The sequence below is a fragment of the Rhamphochromis sp. 'chilingali' genome (assembly GCF_963969265.1).
Source record: "Rhamphochromis sp. 'chilingali' genome assembly, chromosome: 4".
NCBI lineage: Eukaryota > Metazoa > Chordata > Actinopteri > Cichliformes > Cichlidae > Rhamphochromis > Rhamphochromis sp. 'chilingali'.
In genome coordinates this window covers 1,263,384-1,287,173 of record NC_137948.1, presented here as the reverse complement: position 1 = coordinate 1,287,173, position 23,790 = coordinate 1,263,384, and the positions used below count along the sequence as shown (strand labels likewise).

Below are 23,790 nucleotides of genomic sequence, written 5' to 3'. Positions count from 1 at the left end.
AAACTACTGTTGTCACCTTGGAAGGAAAGAAGGCAGAGTTGGGGAAGACAGACGCTGAAATTCAGCAGACAAATGTTTTGTAAATAATTAAAGATTTAAACATAAGTTTTCAGAATTTATCATCAAAATGTTTAGTTTTACATGACGCCCTGGACCTCCTCGCTCTGGCTCAGAGACAAAATGCTGCCCAGGCGGTAAAAACTTTTTTATGTGTGAAAAACAAGACACCACGGTGATTGGTCTAAACATTTTAGGGTGGCCTCAGGTCTGATGTTGGCTCAGGTTTTTTCTTCTGCAGCTTTCTGGGCATCTCCTTATTTGGAGCCGCCTCACCCATCACCATGGCAACCACCTCTTACCCTCAGGCAGACCTACATAAAGAGATAGACAGCTTCTCCAAGCCCAGAAATTTATGACCATGTTTAAGGTAAACATGGTCTGGTTAGGCAGAGAGGGGGGGGGGCTCCTCTCTGTTTAGTCAAACAATATCAGAGTAATATTAGCCTTACAGATAAACATAAATCCCAACACCACATTCACTCGTCTCTCGTTATAAAAGGAAATGTGTGTGCGAGCATACTTCCTCTCTCTTTAAACAGCCGTCAGTCATGCTGCTCTCCTCGTAAACACTGAGGAGATTCGACTGAGACTTCAGCTCCTGTTTCGATGTAAGTCTCAAAAACATTCTTCTACTTCCTGATCACAAAGCTAAAGATTGTTGATTATTAAACCGCCCTATGTGGCAGGTCATCTGGACAGTTTATTAGGCTCGTAGCTTCAAAATAATCAGCATCATTTAATGAAAGCAAAAGGTTGTTTATTGATTCAGTCTCTCTTTATTATAGCCACGCATTCAATTTTACGTTTTTAATGTTTTTACATTTATTTTTTACATATTTATTTTTACATAAATATGGTTCTTGAAGTATAAATCAGGCTTTGAGGCAACATGCAGCTAATCGGGAAAATCTGAAGTTTTGACAGAACTATTGCACAATACTGAATTGTTGCATAGTGAGAACAAGAAGAGGGAAGTTCTTTGTTCTGCTTTAGTCATACTTATAAGCTGCAGGATGAACAGCAGATCAACAGACTATAGTTTTACAAACTATTATACAGAGACTTTACTCCAAAAAAGGCGGCAGGATGTTTTGGGGAAAAAATGGACAAATCTTTACGAGTGATTCAGAACGCAGCTGGATTCAGTCAAACGAACATACATAACAGTATTTTATGGGTCAAGCATCATTTCCTGCAATGTTACCGAGTCCCACTTACAATCTTTGAAAGGATTTAAACAGCAGCAGCCAGAAAGACAAGAGCTGAAGCTTCTCCACAACAGAAACAACCTCAATGTAACTTTTTTTTCACAAAGATATGTTTGGTATAGAATATATATGTAAACAGTGTAAAGATGGGCAAGAGAACAAACCAGCTGTTCTCCACAGAAACAGCCAAGGTGTACTCTCAGTTGCAGGGGAACAATATGAGAACAGCACCTCCGAGGCTGGAGATGCAACACTAGAAGAGGACTTGGGGCTTAGCACCCAATCTCGGGCGGGGTGATGATATCTCCCCCCGACCTGTCGTCATGGCTCCCCCTCGGTGTAGCATGTGTGTTGTGCCTCGTCAATCTCTACCCATGAGAGCAGTCCCATCTTCCAAATGTTGGAACACTGAGTTACTAGTTGTTTTACCATCACTGTGGATGTTGGTTATGGAAGAGTCCATAGTCTCTCATTCTATTCATGTAACCCCTTCCACTGGGGTTGAAGCATTCCAACAGCGCTCTACTTTAATCTCTTGCCCACCGATGCCTTCTTCTTCCAGGGGCCCACTTCTCATCAGGGCGTCCTGGTTCCTCAACACCTGACGTGGACCTTGTTGATCCGGGTGACGTCCGAGCCAGTATGGGTTCATATTTATCTCTCTCACTCATGTCTGCGGTAGGCTTGGTTAGCATAAGGGGGTCTAGCCTAGGACCCTTAACATGTTAATATTTTATAATGTTTATAAGCTGGACAGAAAAGCTGAAACTTAAAATACATCTGGTAAATAAGTGGCAATATTCTCTGTCATCAGGGAGCAGTGATGACGTCAGAGGACCTCTTAAACACTCTGGAAGATTTGGGAGATGAAGAGTTTAATAAATTCAAGTGGTTCCTGCAGCAGGAAGAGATCCTTGAAGACTTCCCGACCATCAAAAAGAGCCGACTTCAGGCAACAAGCACGTGGGACACCGTAGACCTGATGGTGCAGACATACAGACTTCCTGGAGCTGTTGAAGTGACCAGGAAGGTTTTAGAGAGGATCCACAGGAATGATCTGCTGGAGAGTTTCTCTGCCATCTCTGGAGCAGAAGGTCAGTCACAGGACGAGACAAACATGTTGTTTCTGCAGTCTGACCTAGTTTCACGTTCATTATCTCTGTCTGTCAGTGGATGTCAGCGATGGTGGGGAGACATCAGAGAAAAGAGGATCTTCCTCCTCTCAGACTCGGGATTCTTTTTCTCAGACCAATGAGAATAATGGTAATAATTTACTTTCCAGACATACAGTAATATGTTTGAAATAATATTAATTATTAGTTTCATTGTGATGTCTCTAACTGAGCACACGATGTGCAGTGTTGGGAAGGTTACTTTTAAAATGTATTCCACTACAGATTACAGATTACATGCCCCAAAATGTATTTTGTAACGTATTTCGTTACGTTACTCAATGAGAGTAATGTATTCTGAATACTTTGGATTTCTTAATATATTATCGGGCGACCGTGGCTCAGGGGGTTGGGAAGCGTATCTGTAACCGGAAGGTTGCCGGTTCGATCCCCGGGCTCTCTGTCCTGGTCGTTGTGTCCTTGGGCAAGACACTTTACCCTACTTGCCTACTGGTGTTGGCCAGAGGGGCCGATGGCGCGATATGGCAGCCTCGCTTCTGTCAGTCTGCCCCAGGGCAGCTGTGGCTACAACCGTAGCTTGCCTCCACCAGTGTGTGAATGTGAGAGTGCATGAATAGTGGCATTGTAAAGCGCTTTGGGTGCCTTGAAAAGCGCTATATAAATCCAATCCATTATTATTATCATGCTTTTTACAACTACATGAATGTCCTATTGCTGTGTGATTTATTACTATTACTGAAGGTTACTCTCCACACCAACCAGATGTTTAAATCTTAATATAAATGAGTAACAGCAGGTGGACATTAGGTAAGGCTGCACTTTTTGCTGTGATCTCGTGTAGAAAACTATTCCTCGCGTATATAAAACAGGTCCGCGGCTCTGAACCGTAGTAAAGGGACCTCTGGCTGATACGTCGGGTTCGTGTCGGCTCGTAGCTGAAAACTAGCTTTACTTTGTTGTCTGGGTCAAGTTTGCTAGCAGAGACAGAGAGAGGCATTGAAAGGCTGCTGCAACGGGACTTATTGTTTCAGAGGAAAACATGAACACGGTGTACAGTCGAGTCTTAATAGCTTACTCACAGCTGGGCTCGTCAGGCTCTCTGTTTGGCTGCAGTGGTTATTATTATATTTACATGCTTCCAGCTCCCATTTCTGCTCCGTGACAGCTCGTACTTTTCCTTTTTCTCCCTCCCTCGCTCACAGACACATCACGGGTCCATCCTCCCTGCAGCACGGACTACACTGCCCATCAGGCTCCATGCTTTAGGGCGATGCCTTCATATTAAATCATTTTTGTATAATAATTTTTTAGGATATATTTTCACATCATTATGCTGGAGGTGAGATTGAGACACAGGCATTAGAGCCTCCTGTGTTTTGTTTGGGTTTCCTCCGGCGTGGAATTACCAAAAATAGAGAGAGCACAGCCTAACATATGAAACAGGAAAAGACCGTGTAATCCATTTATTTCAACAAAGTAACTGTATTCTGAATACCACCTTTTACGGTAACTGTAACAGAATACAGTTACTCATATTTTGTCATTTTAAATACGTAATGCCGGTACATGTATTACGTTACTCTCCAACACTGATGAGGTGGTCTTTATTACAACCACATTCACCCATTTAAAGGACAAATTTCACAAATTAAAAAAAACACACACTGATATTCTGTGCATTTTAAGAACTTTCTAACTATGATGCACACACTCACTGTCCAGTGGAATCACAGAGAACAATTTGGGTTCACTGTCTTACACAAGTTTTATTGACATGCAAACTGCAGGACTGAACCCACTGACATTTCATTTAGTAGATGACCTGGTCTATGGCCTAAGCCACAGCCACCCTGCTTCTAAACAATTTATATTGATCAAAGCCAGGAGTCCAGACATTTTTATTCGTCAAAGCAAGTTTTAGTTATTTCATTTACTATTTATTCCCAAAGTTCGGCATAGATGTGGATCGATCTCATGCACGGACAGGCACTGAGTTTGGGTTAAATGTGAGCTGGGAAGGAGCTCGATCTCTTGAACCCATTGCAGATTGTTTTGAAGGCCACAGAATATCGCAGATCTGGTGTGGAAGGAATTGGACCTGCTGTGAGAATTAGAATAGTGCCAGACCAAAATACCTCCAGAGATGGGTAAGGCTCAGGACCCAAACTCTTCCAGCTCTGCTGTGCTGGAGTTTCCAACAAAGAGCAAAAGGGTCATTTCTGTAAAACTTTGATTCAGTGCAAGTACATCTCCCATTGTTTTGTGTCCTTTCAGTTGGTGATGATTAAATGCAAGGCCTGCCAGATGGTCATCGAGATAGGCATCTCCGCACAAAAGCCTCACACTTTCTTTCTTTTCATTCATACTTGACACAGATGTGGTGGTTCCAGTACCAGAGCCTCACCCCATCGCATCTTACCAACAGATGCTTCAATCAAACTTCCAGGACAAGTTTATGTGCGCACAAGAAGGTTGGGCAGAAGATAAACAGCGTCTGGTTGATATCTACACAGAGCTGTACATCACAGCTGGGTATGATGTACATATCAACACACAGCATGAGGTCCGGCAGATTGAGAAAGTATGGAAGCCAGCAGAGCCAGAGAAACCTATTAGACCCACAGACATGTTCAAACATCCTTCAGGAGACTACAGACCCATCAAAACAGTGATGACCAATGGAATCGCAGGAATTGGAAAAACTTTCCTTGTTCACAAGTTTGTTTTGGACTGGGCTGAACAAAGATCCAATCAAGATGTGCATCTGATTTTCCCCTTCACCTTCCGTCAGCTGAATCCTCTGAAGGGAGAAAAGTTCAGTTTGGCAGAGCTCATTCATGAATGCATCCCAGAAACTGTAGGCATCCCACAGGAGGCTCTTAATTACATCTTTACAGATGTTCAGTCATCAGGAATCACCAACTATGACAAGAGTAAATTCAAACTTCTGTTTGTGTTTGATGGGCTGGATGAGAGCCGCCTTCATCTCGACCTTCATTCTGAAGACATTCGCTCTGTCGATGTAACAAAGGCAGCTAAAACAGATGTCCTGCTGAGGAAACTCATCAATGGGAAACTGCTACGCTCTGCTCGCATCTGGGTAACCACACGGCCTGCAGCGGCCAATCAGATCCCTCGAGAGTTTATCAGCAGTACAACAGAGGTCAGGGGGTTCACAGACCAACAGAAAGAGGAGTACTTCAGGAAGAGATTCAAAGGTAAGGAGGAGGCTGACAAACTCATCTCCCATATCGAGACATCACGAAGCCTCCACATCATGTGCCACATCCCAGTCTTCTGCTGGATCACTGCAACAGTTCTGGAGGATGTGTTGAAAACCAGAGAGGGCGGAGAGCTGCCCAAGACTCTGACTGAGATGTACGCAGAGTTCCTGGTGTTTCAGATTGATCGGACAAAAGAAAAATATGGCCCAGAGAAGAGCATTCAATACATTAAGTCATTAGCAAAATTGGCCTTTGAGCAGCTGGAAAAGGGCAACCTGATCTTCTATGAGAAGGATCTGAGAGAGAGCGGCATTGATTTCAGTGAAGCCTCGGTGTGCTCAGGAGTGTTCACAGAGATCTTCAAAGAAGATCGAGGAAGGAAAGGGAAAGACAAGATGTTCAGCTTCGTCCATTTGAGCGTTCAGGAGTTTCTGGCTGCTCTTTATGTGAGGATGTCGCTTAACAACAGTAACATAAATGTGATGCCATTGCCACAACCATCACTGAAAAACCTTTGGCTATTTTTCAGTAAAACTGCTTCAAAGAAAATCCACAGGAATTTCATTAACAGGGCCTTGCAGAGTCCAAATGGACACCTGGACTTGTTCCTTCGCTTCCTTCTGGGTCTTTCACTGCAGACCAATCAGGACAAACTACAGGACGTGCTGAGAAAAACAGACTGTAGTTCAGAGACCACTCAGAACACAGTTCAATATATCAAGAAGAAAATCAGTGAGAATGTGTCTGCAGAGAGAAACATCAATTTGTTTCACTGTCTGAATGAACTAAATGATTGTTCGTTAGTGGAGGAGATCCAACAGTATCTGAGTTCAGGATGCCTCTGCACCCATGAACTGACTCCAGCTCAGTGGTCAGCTCTGGTCTTCATCTTAGTGTCATCAGAAGAACATCTTAATGTTTTTGACCTGAAGAAATACTCTGCTTCCGAGGAAGCTCTTCTAAGACTATTGCCTGCGGTCAAAGCTTCCAACACAATAATGTAAGTGCACAAAACTACCACCCATCTAATAATGTAACTGTAATAATGTGTTTCTCGACCATTCAGCATAATCTCTGATTCTTAGCATTTACCCAAATGTATTTGTGGGAGTAAGAGTGATCAATGCAATACTGTTTAGTGTAATAAAGTTATTTGATTTCATTTGCCTAAAAGTTATAGTGACATCAGTAGTCAGCTCAGTCTTTGATTCTAATAGTAAAGAATACTTCACATATTTGAAGTTCAATTCAATTTCATATAGCACCTAATTGCAACTGCAGTTGCCTCAAGTAACTTTATATTGAAAGATAAAGACCCTACAATAATTAAGAGAAAACAGTAAGATGTTCTGGATTTGCGGAGGGCTTTCTTATAAAGCAACAAACTATTTCTCCAGGCTAAATGATTAGCCTCTAAATTTGTGACACGCCATTTCCTCTCCACCTTACGAGTCATCTGCTTTAGGCTACGTGTTTGAGAATTATACCACGGAGTCAGGTACTTCTGATTTGAAGTTCTATTTTTCACAGGAGCTACAGTATGTCATTGATTGAAGCACAATCTGAAAGTTTTACATTGTACACCAGTGTTAGTGTTTGTCTGTGTGTTTTTTTTCTTTAAAATTGCATCCAGACTGAGTGGCTGCAACCTGACAGAGGAAAGCTGTAAAGTACTATCATCAGTTCTCAGCTCCAAGCCCTCCACTTTGATAGAGCTCGACATGAGTAACAATGACCTGCAGGATTCCGGGGTGACCTTGCTGGCGGCAGGACTGGAGAATCAACACTGCAAACTGGAGATTCTCAGGTCAGAGTTCAGAACAATGACAACAAACAGGACAAGGTGAAAACACAAAGTTAACAATCTGATGTAGTTACATACACACACCCACAACCACCTACACACACACAATGGACAAAAACAAATAACTGGCCAACTGTACCCTCATACACACAATAATAACATGGACTGAACCACCACTCACTACCATTAGCACTTTATACAGCCTCTATAGAAATCATCCACATATCTCACTGATCTTAACTGCACTACTGTAAATGCTGTATAGACAATGATTCTGTACAATATGGTAATTACCCATAATAGACCCATATTTTGTACCCTCATACTTATAATAGACCCATTCCTGTAATATACTTACATATCTATATTATTGCTAATATATATATTGTAATATATCTATAATATGGCAAAAGCACTTCTGAATAAATGCAAACTGCATTTCGTTGCCTTGTACTTGTGACATGTGCAATGACATAAAGTTGAATTCTATTCTATTCTATTCTATTCTAGTAAGATATACTTATATCTGTTCAGTCTCATCACTTAATTTAGTCATCAAAGCATGTGTGTGCTGGTCAGCAGCTCATGAGAGACTGAAAATACAGCAGTAGGCCTAAATAACTTCAGACTGGCTGACTGATGTAAGAGGATTACTTGTTTCCATGTGTACTTCATAGGATAAGATCTGCATATTATTATTTATTGACTAACTATTTTCTACAAACTCATCACTGCTGTTGGGGGAAATCTGAACACAATAAAATAAAATTTGAAAGCTTTGAGTGATACAGATTAGTCCTTAAAGATAGCGAAAACGAAGGTGATGGTTATGACCTATAAAGTGTTTTTTTGCTTCCAGACTGAGTGGCTGTAATCTGACAGAGGGAAGCTGTAAAACACTGTCATCAGTTCTCAGCTCCAAGCCCTCCACTTTGAGAGTGATCGACATGAGTAACAATGACCTGCAGGATTCAGGCCTGACTTTGCTGGCCACAGGACTGGAGAATCCACACTGCAAACTGGAGATTCTCAGGTCAGAGTTCAGCTTTGGTTCAACAGATAACCATATAAATGTGATTCAAAGCTTGTAGTAACAGTGATCAATTCTTGCAGAGACCATAAACAGCGGACAATTCAACAGGGATAAACTGCTGTTCTGAACCTGGCCTTTGATACGGTTAATCACTCAGTGGTTAAGTTATCTGAATTCTAATCTGCAATGTACAAAACTTGATTCAGTGTTTTTCTCTGAGAACTGTTAGTGTGCCAGGATAAAGTTAGAAATACCACCACTAAGGGGTCTTGGCATTACAGTAGTGCCACAGGGTTCGATCTTTGAGCCATTGCTGTTTACTGTATACAGTGGGGGAAATAATTATTTGATCACCTGATGAATTTCCAGGAAGAGAAAGAATATTAACCAAAAATCCAGAGAAACAACATACATAAAAGTTAGACGCTGATATGCATGTCATTGGGTGAAAAAAAAAGTACACACACACACACACACACACACACACACACACACACACACACACACGCATATACATATATATATATATACATATATATATATATATATATATATATATATATATATACATATATATATATATATATATATATATATATATATATATATATATATATATATATACACACATACACAGTGGGGCAAAAAAGTATTTAGTCAGCCACCGATTGTGCAAGTTCCCCCACTTAAAATGATGACAGAGGTCAGTAATTTGCACCAGAGGTACACTTCAACTGTGAGAGACAGAATGTGAAAAAAAAATCCATGAATCCACATGGTAGGATTTGTAAAGAATTTATTCGTAAATCAGGGTGGAAAATAAGTATTTGGTCAATAACAAAAATACAACTCAATACTTTGTAACATAACCTTTGTTGGCAATAACAGAGGTCAAACGTTTACTATAGGTCTTTACCAGGTTTGCACACACAGTAGCTGGTATTTTGGCCCATTCCTCCATGCAGATCTTCTCGAGAGCAGTGATGTTTTGGGGCTGTCGCCGAGCAACACGGACTTTCAACTCCCGCCACAGATTTTCTATGGGGTTGAGGTCTGGAGACTGGCTAGGCCACTCCAGGACTTTCAAATGCTTCTTACGGAGCCACTCCTTTGTTGCCCGGGCGGTGTGTTTTGGATCATTGTCATGTTGGAAGACCCAGCCTCGTTTCATCTTCAAAGTTCTCACTGATGGAAGGAGGTTTTGGCTCAAAATCTCACGATACATGGCCCCATTCATTCTGTCCTTAACACGGATCAGTCGTCCTGTCCCCTTGGCAGAAAAACAGCCCCATAGCATGATGTTTCCACCCCCATGCTTCACAGTAGGTATGGTGTTCTTGGGATGCAACTCAGTATTCTTCTACCTCCAAACACGACGAGTTGAGTTTATACCAAAAAGTTCTACTTTGGTTTCATCTTCAGCAGCGGAACACGTCTGGCACTGCGGGATTTGATTCCCTGCCGTTGTAGTGTGTTACTGATGGTGACCTTTGTTACTTTGGTCCCAGCTCTCTGCAGGTCATTCACCAGGTCCCCCCGTGTGGTTCTGGGATCTTTGCTCACCGTTCTCATGATCATTTTGACCCCACGGGATGAGATCTTGCGTGGAGCCCCAGATCGAGGGAGATTATCAGTGGTCTTGTATGTCTTCCATTTTCTGATGATTGCTCCCACAGTTGATTTTTTCACACCAAGCTGCTTGCCTATTGTAGATTCACTCTTCCCAGTCTGGTGCAGGTCTACAATACTTTTCCTGGTGTCCTTCGAAAGCTCTTTGGTCTTGGCCATGGCGGAGTTTGGAGTCTGACTGTTTGAGGCTGTGGACAGGTGTCTTTTATACAGATGATGAGTTCAAACAGGTGCCATTCATACAGGTAACGAGTGGGGGACAGAAAAAGCTTCTTACAGAAGACGTTACAGGTCTGTGAGAGCCAGAGATTTTCCTTGTTTGAGGTGACCAAATACTTATTTTCCACCCTGATTTACGAATAAATTCTTTACAAATCCTACCATGTGAATTCATGGATTTTTTTTTTCACATTCTGTCTCTCACAGTTGAAGTGTACCTCTGGTGCAAATTACTGACCTCTGTCATCATATTTTAGGTGGGGGAACTTGCACAATCGGTGGCTGACTAAATACTTTTTTGCCCCACTGTGTGTATATATATATATATACATATATACATATATATATATATATATATATATATATATATATATATATATATATATATATATATATATATATATATATATATATACACATATACATATATATATATACATATACATATATATATATATATATATATATACATATACATATATATATATATATATATATATACATATACATATATATATATATATATATATATACATATACATATATATATATATATATATATACATATACATATATATATATATATATATATATATATACATATACATATATATATATATATATATATATATATATATATATATATATATATATATATATACATATATATATACATATATATATATATATATATATATATATATATATATATATATATATATATATATATATATATATATATATATAAAAAACACCCAGCACGCCCCTGCGGGCGGTTTATCCTTCAAGCTCGAGTCCTCTACCAGAGGCCTGGGAGCTTGAGGGTCCTGCAGTATCTTAGCTGTTCCCAGGACTGCGCGCTTCTGGACAGAGATCTCCGATGTTATTCCCGGGATCTGCTGGAGCCACTCGCCTAGCTTGGGAGTCACCGCACCTAGTGCTCCGATTACCACGGGGACCACCGTTACCTTCACCCTCCACATCCTCTCGAGCTTTTCTCTGAGCATTTGGTATTTCTCCAGCTTCTCGTGTTCCTTCTTCCTGATATTGCTGTCATTCGGAACCGCTACATCGATCACTACGGCCGTCTTCTTCTGTTTGTCTACCACCACTACGTCCGGTTGGTTAGCCACCACCATTTTGTCTGCAATGTTGCCTTCTGGTAGTTCAATCCCCTCAGTTCTGACTACCTTCACTCTCTTTGTTACCATTTGACTACACTTCTCCAGTCCGAACGACATTCCAATGTCATTGCTGTATAGCCTGGTGGTGTGGATCAGTGAATCGATGTCTCGTTCACTCTTGGCATACAGCTTGATGTCATCCAGGAGGTGGCTGACAACTGCTCCGTTCCGTAGTCGGTATCCGTAGCCAGTCTTGTTAATGATCTCACTGAGGGGGTTCAGGCCTATGCAGAACAGCAGTGGGGACAGAGCATCTCCTTGGTAGATCCCGCACTTGATGGTAACTTGTGCTATGGGCTTGGAGTTGGCCTCTAGTGTTGTACGCCACATCCCCATTGAGTTTCTGATGAAGGCTCTTAGGGTCCTGTTGATCTTGTACAATTCTAAGTATTCCAGTATCCAGCTGTGGGGCATTGAGTCATAGGCCTTCTTATAATCAATCCAGGCAGTGCACAGGTTGGTCAGTCTGGTCTTGCAGTCTCGGCTGACTGTTCTGTCTACCAGTAGCTGGTGTTTTGCGCCTCTGGTATTCTTGCCAATCCCTTTCTGTGCCCCACTCATGTATTGACCCATGTGCCTGTTCATCTTAGCCGATATGATGCCTGACAGGAGCTTCCATGTAGTACTGAGGCAGGTTATTGGTCGGTAGTTGGAGGGGACCGGTCCCTTCTAGGGGTCCTTGGGGATCAGGACCGTTCGACCTTCGGTTAGCCATTCCTGTCATGATCCTGGGTCCTTTCGACCCAGCATTTTGTGTTTTCTCTTCGTGAGTTTGGTTCTGTTCTTCCTCTGGTTAGTGTTTACTCTGTTCTGCCCGTGTGTTCCTGTATCTAGTCTGCGTTTCTTAGTTTGTGTCCTTTCATGTGCAAGTTCCTGTTTTATTGTGTAGGTCTGCGTCTTATGTGAGTATTTTCAGTTTGCCTCCCTAGTCTCGTCATGTTAATCACTCCCGGCTGTGTTTCCCACCTGTGTGTAATCTCCCTGTGTTTTCTGAGTGTATTTAAGTTGTGTTTTCTGTCTTAGTAGTGGCTGGTTTGTCTGTGTTGTTTCCCCTCGGTCTCCCTGCATCTCTCCGTATGTATTTCTCCGGACCTCCCTGCATCTTCGTTTCTGGTTTGTCTTATTAGTTTACCCAGTTTAGGTTTCTAGTTTCATGTTTTGCCACCCTTGCTGTTTGTATTGACCCACTATTATAAATAAAACACTCACCTGCACCAGAACTGCCGCCCTTTTGGTCCTTACTACAAATCCACACGGCTTGCCCCACAAACCGTGACAATTCCGGGTGTCTCTAGTTAACTAGCAGCTGGTTCATTTGTGCTGCCAGACGCTCGTGGAGTGCAGTCAGCTTCTTCAGCCAGTAGGCGTGAACCATGTCTGGCCCTGGTGCTGTCCAACTCTTCATACTGGAGACCCTTTCTTGGATATCTGCCACTGTGATGGTTACTGGACCCTGTTCAGGGAGGTCGTTATGGTCTGCCCTCAGATCCACTAGCCACTGAGCATTGCCGTTATGGGTTGCGTCCTTCTCCCATATGCTCTTCCAGTATTGCTCCGTCTCCAGCCTTGGTGGTGCTGTTCTCTTATTGTTCCCTTGCCACTGAGAGTACACCTTTGCTGGTTCTGTGGAGAACAGCTGGTTTATTCTCCTGCCTTCTATCTCTCTGGTGTACCTCCTCAAGCGGCTATCCAAGGCTGTGAGTCTTTGCTTGGCAGTTTCCAAGGCCTCAGGTATGGACAGCTTGCTGTATTTCTTATGCACCTTCTTTGTTGCACCTTTCTGCAACTCCGTTAGTTGGCTAACCTCCCTCCGTGCTACTTTGATCTTGCTCTCTAGCCTCTTTCTCCATGGAGGGTACTGCCCCTTGTGGCTGTTCAACTTGTAGCCAAGCATCTCACTGATCACTGCTGCCGTATTGTAGATCAGCTTGTTAGTGTCGGTAATCGTGGTTGTAGGTATCGTCCGTAGTGCTGCATTAACATCATCTAGCAGACCTTCTGAGGGTACTTCACGTAGTCTTGGTAACCGGCTACGGGGTATCCAGGTTTCAAGCTTGGCCATTATCCTATTTTTCAGGTCAGTTCCTCTCGCACTCAACGATCCTTCTCCTATCGCACTTGGGGCTATGTACCCAATCTCGGGTGGGGGTGATGATATCTCCCCCCTGACCTGGCGTCCTGACTCCTCCTTGCCGTAGCATTTGTGTTGTACCTCGTCAATCTCTAGCTGTGATAGCAGTCCCTTCTTTCGAATGTTGGAACACTGAGCTACTAGTTGTTTCGCCGTCATTGTGGATGTTGGGTATCGAAGAATCCATAGGTCCCTCATCCTATACATGTAGCCCCTTCCGCCAGGGTTACTTGCGTAGTAGCATTCCAACAACGCCCTGTTTTCGTCTCTTGCCCACCGATGCATTATCTTTAGAGAAAATCACTCAACCTTTTAGGTTTCTCTGTAACTCTGTAACTGAGAGGTGGGGCCTCAGACCCGTATACATTTGCATTCATTATAGTGCTGACCAGTGACTGTAGGAACACAGTCATTGCTTTGGAGAGTAGAAAAGCGATTTCCCCCTTTTTTGGTAAAAAAAAAAAATCCTGGAAATGACCTTAATGTGAGAAACAGAAATACATTTATTAATTAATAATCAATAAACAGCTTTGTTTAACCAAAGTAATTTTACAAAAACTATCCATCCATCCATCTTCATCCGCTTTATCCGAGGCCGGGTCGCGGGGGCAGCAGCCTAAGCAGAGAAGCCCAGACCGCCCTCTCCCCAGCCACCTCCTCCAGCTTATCCGGGGGAACACCAAGGCGTTCCCAGGCCAGCTGAGAGATATAATCTCTCCAGCGTGTCCTGGGTCTGCCCCGGAGCCTCCTCCCGGTGGGACATGCCCGGAACACCTCACCCAGGAGGCGCCCAGGAGGCATCCTTGTCAGATGCCTGAACCACCTCAGCTGGCTCCTTTCGATGTGAAGGAGCAGCGGCTCTACTCTGAGCCCCTCCCGGATGGCCGAACTTCTCACCCTATCTCTAAGGGAGAGGCCAGCCACCCTTCGGAGGAAGCTCATTTCTGCCGCTTGTATCCGCGATCTCGTTCTTTTGGTCACTACCCACAGCTCGTGGCCATAGGTGAGGGTAGGGACGTAGATCGACCGGTAAATTGAGAGCTTCGCTTTTACACTCAGCTCCCTCTTCACCATGACGGACCGGTGCAGCGTCCGCATCACTGCAGCTGCAGCCCCAATCCGTCTGTCGATCTCCGGCTCCCTTCTCCCATCACTCGCGAACAAGACCCCGAGATACTTGAACTCCTCCACTTGGGGCAGGAACTTGTTATGCTGCAATAGACGTAGGCTTCCAGGTGATTCCCATGATGCACTGGGTGTTTCTTCTTCACTCACTATGTGTTAATAGACCTGTCTGCACTGAATCATACCTGTTATTAATCTCTGTCTTCCTTCTCTCACCCTAACCAATCACAGCAGATGGCCCCGCCCCTCCCTGAGCCTGGTTCTGTCGGAGGTTTCTTCCTGTTAAAAGGGAGTTTTTCCTTCCCACTGTTGCCAAAGTGCTTGCTCATAGGGGGTCATATGATTGTTGGGTTTTTCTCTGTATCTGTTATTGTAGGGTCTACCTTACAGCATAAAGCGCCTTGAGGCGACTGTTGTTGTGATTTGGTGCTTTATAAATAAAATTGAATTGAATTGTATATTTGTGTTGTTTTCCAGTTGTTATGTGCCAGTGTGTAAGTGAATTACACATAATTCCTTGTGTTTGTCTCTAGGTTGTCAGGCTGTCTAATCACAGAGGAAGGCTGCACTTCCTTGTCCTCTACTCTGAGGTCCCACCCCTCACACTTGAGAGAGCTAGACCTGAGCTACAATCATCCAGGAGATTCAGGAATTAAGCTTTTGTCTGCTGTACTGGAGGAGCCAAGCTGCCGACTGGACACTCTCAGGTGTGACCCACAGATGACATTCGTTCGTGCTAGACAGATAACCAGCTATAATATAGATGAAAATGAGCGTTGAACCCCCAGTTTGCTTCATCTATAAATAGATTGGTCAACACAAAGGAGTATTTTACACAAAGATTTGCCAAAATCAGATGCGCTACATTACCCAGAGTATTCACTCGTCTACCTTCACACACACACATAACAGCTTCAATTCTGTTGGAAAGGCTTCCCACAAGTGTGTTTGTGGGGATTTTTGACCATTTCTCTAGAAGTGCATTTGTTAAGTCAGACACTAGTGTTGGCTCATAGTCTCTGCTCTAATTACTCCCAAAGATGTTCTTTCAGGTTGAGGTCAAGACTCTGTGCAGGCCACGTCTTTGTGGACCTTGGTTTGTGCTCTGGTATTCAGTCATGTAGGAACTGAAAGGAGCCATGCCCAAACTACCTCTGTGATCAGGCTTAGCCTAAAAAATTTAGTGAGGTTTAATCACCAGAGAATGTGGCATAAAAAGAGGTGGAGCCAAAACTGTGCGCTATACAGGGAGTGCAGAATTATTAGGCAAGTTGTATTTTTGAGGAATAATTTTATTATTGAACAACAACTATGTTCTCAATGAACCCAAAAAACTCATTAATATCAAAGCTGAATGTTTGTGGAAGTAGTTTTTAGTTTGTTTTTAGTTTTAGCTATTTTAGGGGGATATCTGTGTGTGCAGGTGACTATTACTGTGCATAATTATTAGGCAACTTAACAAAAAACCAATATATACCCATTTCAATTATTTATTTTTACCAGTGAAACCAATATAACATCTCCACATTCACAAATATACATTTCTGACATTCAAAAACAAAACAAAAACAAATCAGCGACCAATATAGCCACCTTTCTTTGCAAGGACACTCAAAAGCCTGCCATCCATGGATTCTGTCAGTGTTTTGATCTGTTCACCATCAACATTGCGTGCAGCAGCAACCACAGCCTCCCAGACACTGTTCAGAGAGGTGTACTGTTTTCCCTCCTTGTAAATCTCACATTTGATGATGGACCACAGGTTCTCAATGGGGTTCAGATCAGGTGAACAAGGTGGCCATGTCATTAGTTTTTCTTCTTTTATACCCTTTCTTGCCAGCCACGCTGTGGAGTACTTGGACGCGTGTGATGGAGCATTGTCCTGCATGAAAATCATGTTTTTCTTGAAGGATGCAGACTTCTTCCTGTACCACTGCTTGAAGAAGGTGTCTTCCAGAAACTGGCAGTAGGACTGGGAGTTGAGCTTGACTCCATCCTCAACCCGAAAAGGCCCCACAAGCTCATCTTTGATGATACCAGCCCAAACCAGTACTCCACCTCCACCTTGCTGGCGTCTGAGTCGGACTGGAGCTCTCTGCCCTTTACCAATCCAGCCACGGGCCCATCCATCTGGCCCATCAAGACTCACTCTCATTTCATCAGTCCATAAAACCTTAGAAAAACCAGTCTTGAGATATTTCTTGGCCCAGTCTTGACGTTTCAGCTTGTGTGTCTTGTTCAGTGGTGGTCGTCTTTCAGCCTTTCTTACCTTGGCCATGTCTCTGAGTATTGCACACCTTGTGCTTTTGGGCACTCCAGTGATGTTGCAGCTCTGAAATATGGCCAAACTGGTGGCAAGTGGCATCTTGGCAGCTGCACGCTTGACTTTTCTCAGTTCATGGGCAGTTATTTTGCGCCTTGGTTTTTCCACACGCTTCTTGCGACCCTGTTGACTATTTTGAATGAAACGCTTGATTGTTCAATGATCACGCTTCAGAAGCTTTGCAATTTTGAGACTGCTGCATCCCTCTGCAAGATATCTCACTATTTTTGACTTTTCTGAGCCTGTCAAGTCCTTCTTTTGACCCATTTTGCCAAAGGAAAGGATGTTGCCTAATAATTCTGCACTCCCTGTAGTCAGTGGTAAAAGTGTTTTCTACTAAATTAGTTAGTAACTGCTTTTTCATACTTCATCACCAGTATTGAGACTAATGCATTATTAAGTAACGCGTTACAGTAACTACGTTATTATTGTGGTAACGAGCACTAAAAAATCAGAAACGCGTTAATCGTTACTGGGATTTAGATAGGCTCGTTAGTCGTTACTTCGTGCGGTGGCAATCGCGGAGCTTCCACAGATTCAGTAACATTAGCAAGTGGTGGAGGCCAGCAGGTGGATGAGGTAAAGGGGAGGCAGGAGGAGGAGGAGTGATGGCAAAGCAGCTGGTTAAACGTATTGCACTCAGACATTCTCATAGAGGCTAATCTGTAAGTGCTTCTCAGCCTGCACCTGCTCAACATTTGCATTCCCCACTCCATCATTTCCAGAAAAGGGAAGAGTGCTCGAAAGCCTCTCCTGAGTGCTGACGTGCTAAAGCTGCATGTCCCCAAGTGTTGCCTGTGGGAGTGGAAACAGTAGCAATATATTTTTTTTAGCTTCACGATGAGTTTTCTGAGTGTTTTTAATGATTTTGTTTCTTCATCCAGGCTGGAACATTGTGGAAAGCAGAGACTGAAACCCAGACTGAAGAAGTGTGAGTGTTTGTTCACTTTGATCATACTGGAAAAAAAAACTGTCAGTTCCTCCATCCATCTTCTTCTTCTTCTTCTGCGGTGTGATTGCAGCGGTCAGCAGCCTAAGCAGAGGAGTCCAGACACCACTTTCTACCTCCTAATCAGGCCCCATCTTATCTTAATGACCTTGTAGTACCATATCACCCTATTAGAGCACTTCGCTCTCGCTCTGCAGGCCTACTTGTTGTTCCTAGAGTATTTAAAAGTAGAATGGGAGGCAGAGCCTTCAGTTTTCAGGCCCCTCTTCTGTGGAACCAGCTTCCAGTTTGGATTCAGGAGACAGACACTATCTCTACTTTCAAGATTAGGCTTCAAACTTTCCTTTTTGCTAAAGCATATAGTTAGGGCTGGACCAGGTGACCCTGAATCCTCCCTTAGTTATGCTGCAATAGACGTAGGCTGCCGGGGATTCCCATGATGCACTGGGTGTTTCTTCTTCACTCACTATGTGTTAATAGACCTCTCTGCGCTGAATAATACCTGTTATTAATCTCTGTCTCTCTTCCACAGCATGTCTTTATCCTGTCTTCCTTCTCTCACCCTAACCAATCACAGCAGATGGCCCCGCCCCTCCCCGAGCCTGGTTCTGTCGGAGGTTTCTTCCTGTTAAAAGGGAGTTTTTCCTCCCCACTGTCATCAAAGTGCTTGCTCATAGGGGGTCATATGACTGTTGGGTTTTACTCTGTATCTATTATCGTAGGCTCTACTGTACAATATAAAGCGCCTTGAGGCGACTGCTGTTGTGATTTGGTGCTGTATAAAAAATTGAATTGAATCCAGTAGTAACACTTTGGATTCAGGAGGAACGATTTTAATCCTTTTTGTAGAACGCTGGACCAAATCTCTGTCCTCTGTGTTTAGGAGCCATTCAGTCCCTGTGCTACACACCCGAGCTTGGTGTGCATCACTGGAAATGAGTCGGACTCATTTTCACTGGGATTCTGTCCATTGACACCGATGCTGTTCATAATTTCCTGTTAACTGCACGGTCAGGTGGTGGCCCCCAGCTCAAACTGGAGTGGTTCACAGCTGAGTGTGAAGTGGCAAACATACAGATGAGCTGCTGCTCCAGGTTTCACTTGAAGTCTGCTCTACAACCAAATTAATCCAAGTCTGTAGGTGTCCAACAAAACAAAACCACAAATTCAATTTCAATAAAACTTGAAGTTTACCTTAAATTAAATTAAACATTCATTGTCAGGTGAATGGTGGCACAGGAGGCTGTACCTGCGTGAGCTCTGCTTCACCTTCATAACTCCAGCGGCTGAGCTGGAACCTTTTGTTTGTTGTTTTTTGACAAACTCCTAAAATAAACGGAGCTTTCATTGATCATTTATTTCAAGCACATGCGTACATATATACAAGATAGAGCATATATAAAGGAAGGAAAATATTGTCTTCTAGTACATCAGGTGCTCGAAAAGGAGTGGGAAAAGTAATACTCTACACATATTCATAGCTCAGTCATGTAGTTGTGCAGCTTCTTCCTGAGTGTATGTAATGTTTTATACCAGTGATAACTGTTCAAATCATATTAGACGTACACAGAAAACACCTCTTGTAGCTTAATGCTGTTCTCATCCCTGTACAGACTGAAAACCATATCTTTATACATTGATTTAATGTATTATAGTGTAATGTATTGTACTGATTTTATTGCATCTTTTCCATTAGTACCTACGACTCAGTACTTTTGGTCGGCGGGGTTCCAAACGAGCCGAGCAGGTACTAAAATGTGAAATCATTAGACTCTGTGCCACTGATTGGCTGGTCAATAATGTCACTCAATGACTCATGAGAGCGTCTCGTTCACGGAAATAAAACCACAATATCTGAAACCTGACAACAAGGGAAATGGCCCCAAAAACAATGCTGTGATCAACGAGTCTGACGAAAGCCACAGCCTGAGCTTTGACGTCTACCTTTGTTGTAGCGTTCGTGTCGCAAAATAATTACGTCACGGGACGCGCAGACGCATCGCTATGACAACAAGCACTTACACTGGGTTGTAATGGAAACCCATGTGTTGCGACTTTCATCCGTAGATAAAGCCGCGGCCGGCTGAGTTGGTTGTGTCCCTGTGACGCGCCTCCAATAATCCATAATGAGTCGTACTTGTACTTTGCGCATTTATTTTAAGAACAAAACAAAAACAAACATTTGCGCTTTCAATCAATTTACAACTAGCGCATGGATTAACTGGTGTGCCAAAAAATGACGGTCAACAGAAAAGTTTGCCCACAAACCACTCACCCAACACACCTGCTGCGAACACCGACCTCAGGTAAATAGACTGTGACCACACCCACATACCATCACCTGAGACGCAGGTAAAGCTATACACCTGTGCCACCAAAACAAAAAGGAAAAACATAAACATTGACTTTGGCTCTTACACCATGTGTGTTTCGAAGGCAAAAAAAGAAGAACTTTATAATAAATTTGTTAGTTATCTTAGCTAAATTTTATTTCCACAAATGCAAATACAGTAACCAAAAGCCTCATTTTAAACACTACTATAATGATAATCTTACATAAAAATTGATCGGTGGATCACTTAATAAAAAGGCTATAAAAACAATTACTATTTGCACTAATTACAAATTATTTGAATGAATGTAACTTTTTATGTTGCACCCCCTGGATATGTTAATTATGTTCCATACTGTATGCACTGTCTGTATACTGATGCTCAATAAAGTTTTTGGGAAAAAAGGGGAAAACAATTCATCGACTGTGCCTTTTAAATCAAAAGCTGGTGTGTCTTCAGGTAACTGTCAGTTTGACTGAAGATCCAAACGGATTCGCCGGTCAGGTTTTACCTGGTGAACAGTCTCTGCATAAAGCAGCAGGTGAAGCTACCAAGTGACAGATAATAAACTACTGCTGTGTTTTTTCTCCATCAGATTTCTGTGAGCTCACACTGGACACAAACACGGTGAACAGGAATGTCGTGGTGTATTACAACACGGTGATGAAAGGGCTGAGGTGGAAGCAACCATACCGTGATCATCCAGAGAGGTTTGACTGCTGTCAGCTGCTGTGCACAAATGGTCTAACTGGTCGCTGTTACTGGGAGGTCGAGTGGAGAGGAGGGGGTTATGTAGCAGTGAGTTACAAAGGAATCCGAAGGAGAGGAAAGGGTGCCGAATGCTGGTTTGGATGGAATAACCAGTCGTGGAGTATCTTCTGCTCTCCTGTTGATGGTTACTCTGTCTGGCACGACAGGAGAAGAACTGTGCTCTCCTCAGTCCCCTTCTCCTTCATCTTTAACAGAGTAGCAGTATACTTGGACTGGCCTGCAGGCACTCTGTCCTTCTACAAAGTAACCTCTGACTCACTGTTCCACCTCCACACCTTCACCACCACATTCACCGAGCCGGTGTATCCTGGATTTGGGTTCTGGCTTGCCGGTTCCACAGTGTCTCTGTGTTAACTGTGGAATAAAATCTCCTCGTTTCCCCAAACCGGAGATGTTTGACCTGTGGCTGCTGTATAGGCAGATTTCCACGAGCAGTTTGCACATGTTTGTATCACATGTGTTTTACATAGAGTGATATGAGCAGCCAAACAGGTACACGCATGCCTTTAGACCAGGGGTGGGCAATCTCAGTCCACGAGGGCCAGTGTCCCTGCAGGTTTTAGATGTGTCCTCGAACCAACACAGCTGATTTAAATGGCTAAATTAGCTCCTCAACATGTCCTGAAGTTCTCCAGAGGCCTGGTAACGAACTAATCATGTGATTCAGGTGTGTTGACCCAGGGTGAGATCTAAAACCTGCAGGGACACCGGCCCTCGTGGACTGAGATTGCCCACCCCTGCTTTAGACAGTGATTGAAACCAGAGTACAGACAGAACGCCCCCTGGTGTCAGACTACATTTTCTATTTGTATTTACTTCAGGGGTAACCCTAACACCTGGTGACCAAACCTGCTTTTTAAGAATATATATTTTAAACTTGTCAGATCCTTTTGGTGGTTAACCTTGAAGGTTTTGTATGAAAGCCAAAAGCAGCACATACGATCTGTAAAAAACAACAACAACAAAATCAATGTAAAGCTAGTTACTTTATCCTTATTAAACACATCGAGCTATGTCTACCATGATATGAATCTAAATATATTTTTCAAATAAATACAAGTTATTTTATATATAAAATTGTGTTTTTTGAGTTTTTCATTGAATAATAAAGATCTTAATGAAGTTCCTGTTGTTGAAGATAAACTGAACATTTAAATAGATTTTATTATATCTTAGAATTCAAAGAACAAAGACACATTTTGGGTGATAATCAGATTTTAGATAAAGTTCCATTAAAGACGATGTGCCAAGTTTTAGCTTGAATTTGAATATGTTCACATCCGTGTTGATTTGTCTTCATCTCTTTCTGAAAGTTTTTCCATCAGTTTGGTCCTAAGCAGTGAAACATAATCAGCTACTGAAGAGGAAACAGCTTTTTGTCCTGACACTCTTTACTGAGGAAGTGTGGCTGGTGAGCGACGATCATGCTTTTCTCCTTCAGCAGCTGCATCATCTGTTCCTGCTCGACCTGCTGATTTAGAAAGTGTCTCACCTGTTTCTTCACCAGAGCTACTTTAGTTAGTATTAAACCCGATTCTTTTATCCCCAGTACTGGACAGAGAAAACCCGACTCAGTGTGGTCAAAGCTCAAAGAATCATCTTTATTCTACATTTCCGGAAAAGGAGAGCTGCAGACACTAGCAAGCATCCACAGGTCTAAAGCATTACAAGCTGAATGGGCGTAATATAGTTCTGTTATACGTCACACATAGTCACACATAGTTTCGATCAAAACGACTCTGCCTAGTTTCACTTTTCTGTCTGCATCGCTTCCTGTTCTCTGCACAAAGCAGAGCTTCCTGTCTTAGACAGTACTCTGTGACCTTTCACACACCTTATAACTCAAAGTGGCGTTTTGTACACTGGCCTCTATAAAACAATATAAACAGAAAATAAGCACTATTTATTTCGTAACATTAGTTGACTCAATGAAACCATCCTCCTGCTCTCTGGTCGATTCTCAGAATGTTGTCATCCACCCACTTAAAGAAAACCCCAGCTTGACCTTTCTCTTCATGGGAATTACAGACCAATGTCAAAATTGTGATTTATTGCTAACATGTTAGAAAAGGTTGTAGCTATGCAGGTTACAGCTGTCCTGGATAAACACAGTGTACTTGACAAACCTCAGTCTGGTTTTCATGGAGCTCATTCTACTGAAACTGCACTTCTTGAAGCATCCAGTGACATTTAGTTGCAAAGCGTTGCAGGAGAGTGTTGGGTTCTGAGTGCAGTACAGACACAGGTCCTTGCACTCTTCTCTCAGCTATGGTGTGCCTAAAGGTCCTGTACTGGGGCCCTTATTGTTTCCATTATACCTTCTCCCACTACATTTTAATTAGCTTTAAGGGTATTTCTGTGAAGGTTTTCAGTCATCCAGGTCATCATGATCTAAGGAGCTTGGAAAGAAAAGCGTCTGGACTTCTTTAAGTTGCTTGAAGACGTTTAGCGTACACCCCCATATGGAAAAGAAATCGTAAAAACTTATATGTGATTACTCATGAAAGTGGCCACTTTCTCATTACTTTCATATATTGTTTTAGTAAGTATCCAAAACATACAAGTTTCATTATATAATTTTTCAAGGGAGCTTATATCTGTTTTCACTCTTACAGTAAATGCTTTTCATACAAGTTTCACACAAGACAGATACAAACTTTATAA

General features: G+C 42.7%; 1 protein-coding gene across 1 annotated transcript; it reads left to right on the top strand.

Annotated features, from left to right (window-relative positions):
• Window positions 1-537: 537 nt before the first annotated feature.
• LOC308396153 (NLR family CARD domain-containing protein 3-like) lies at window positions 538-21,480 on the top strand (the record flags this gene model as incomplete). Its single annotated transcript, XM_080881273.1, has 9 exons — window positions 538-668; window positions 1,831-1,908; window positions 2,083-2,362; window positions 4,777-6,625; window positions 7,259-7,432; window positions 8,289-8,462; window positions 15,284-15,457; window positions 17,958-18,004; window positions 20,951-21,480. Exons 3-9 carry the CDS (start codon window positions 2,092-2,094, stop codon window positions 21,478-21,480), a joined length of 3,219 nt encoding a protein of 1,072 aa, XP_080737399.1. The 5' UTR covers window positions 538-668; window positions 1,831-1,908; window positions 2,083-2,091.
• Window positions 21,481-23,790: the final 2,310 nt, after the last annotated feature.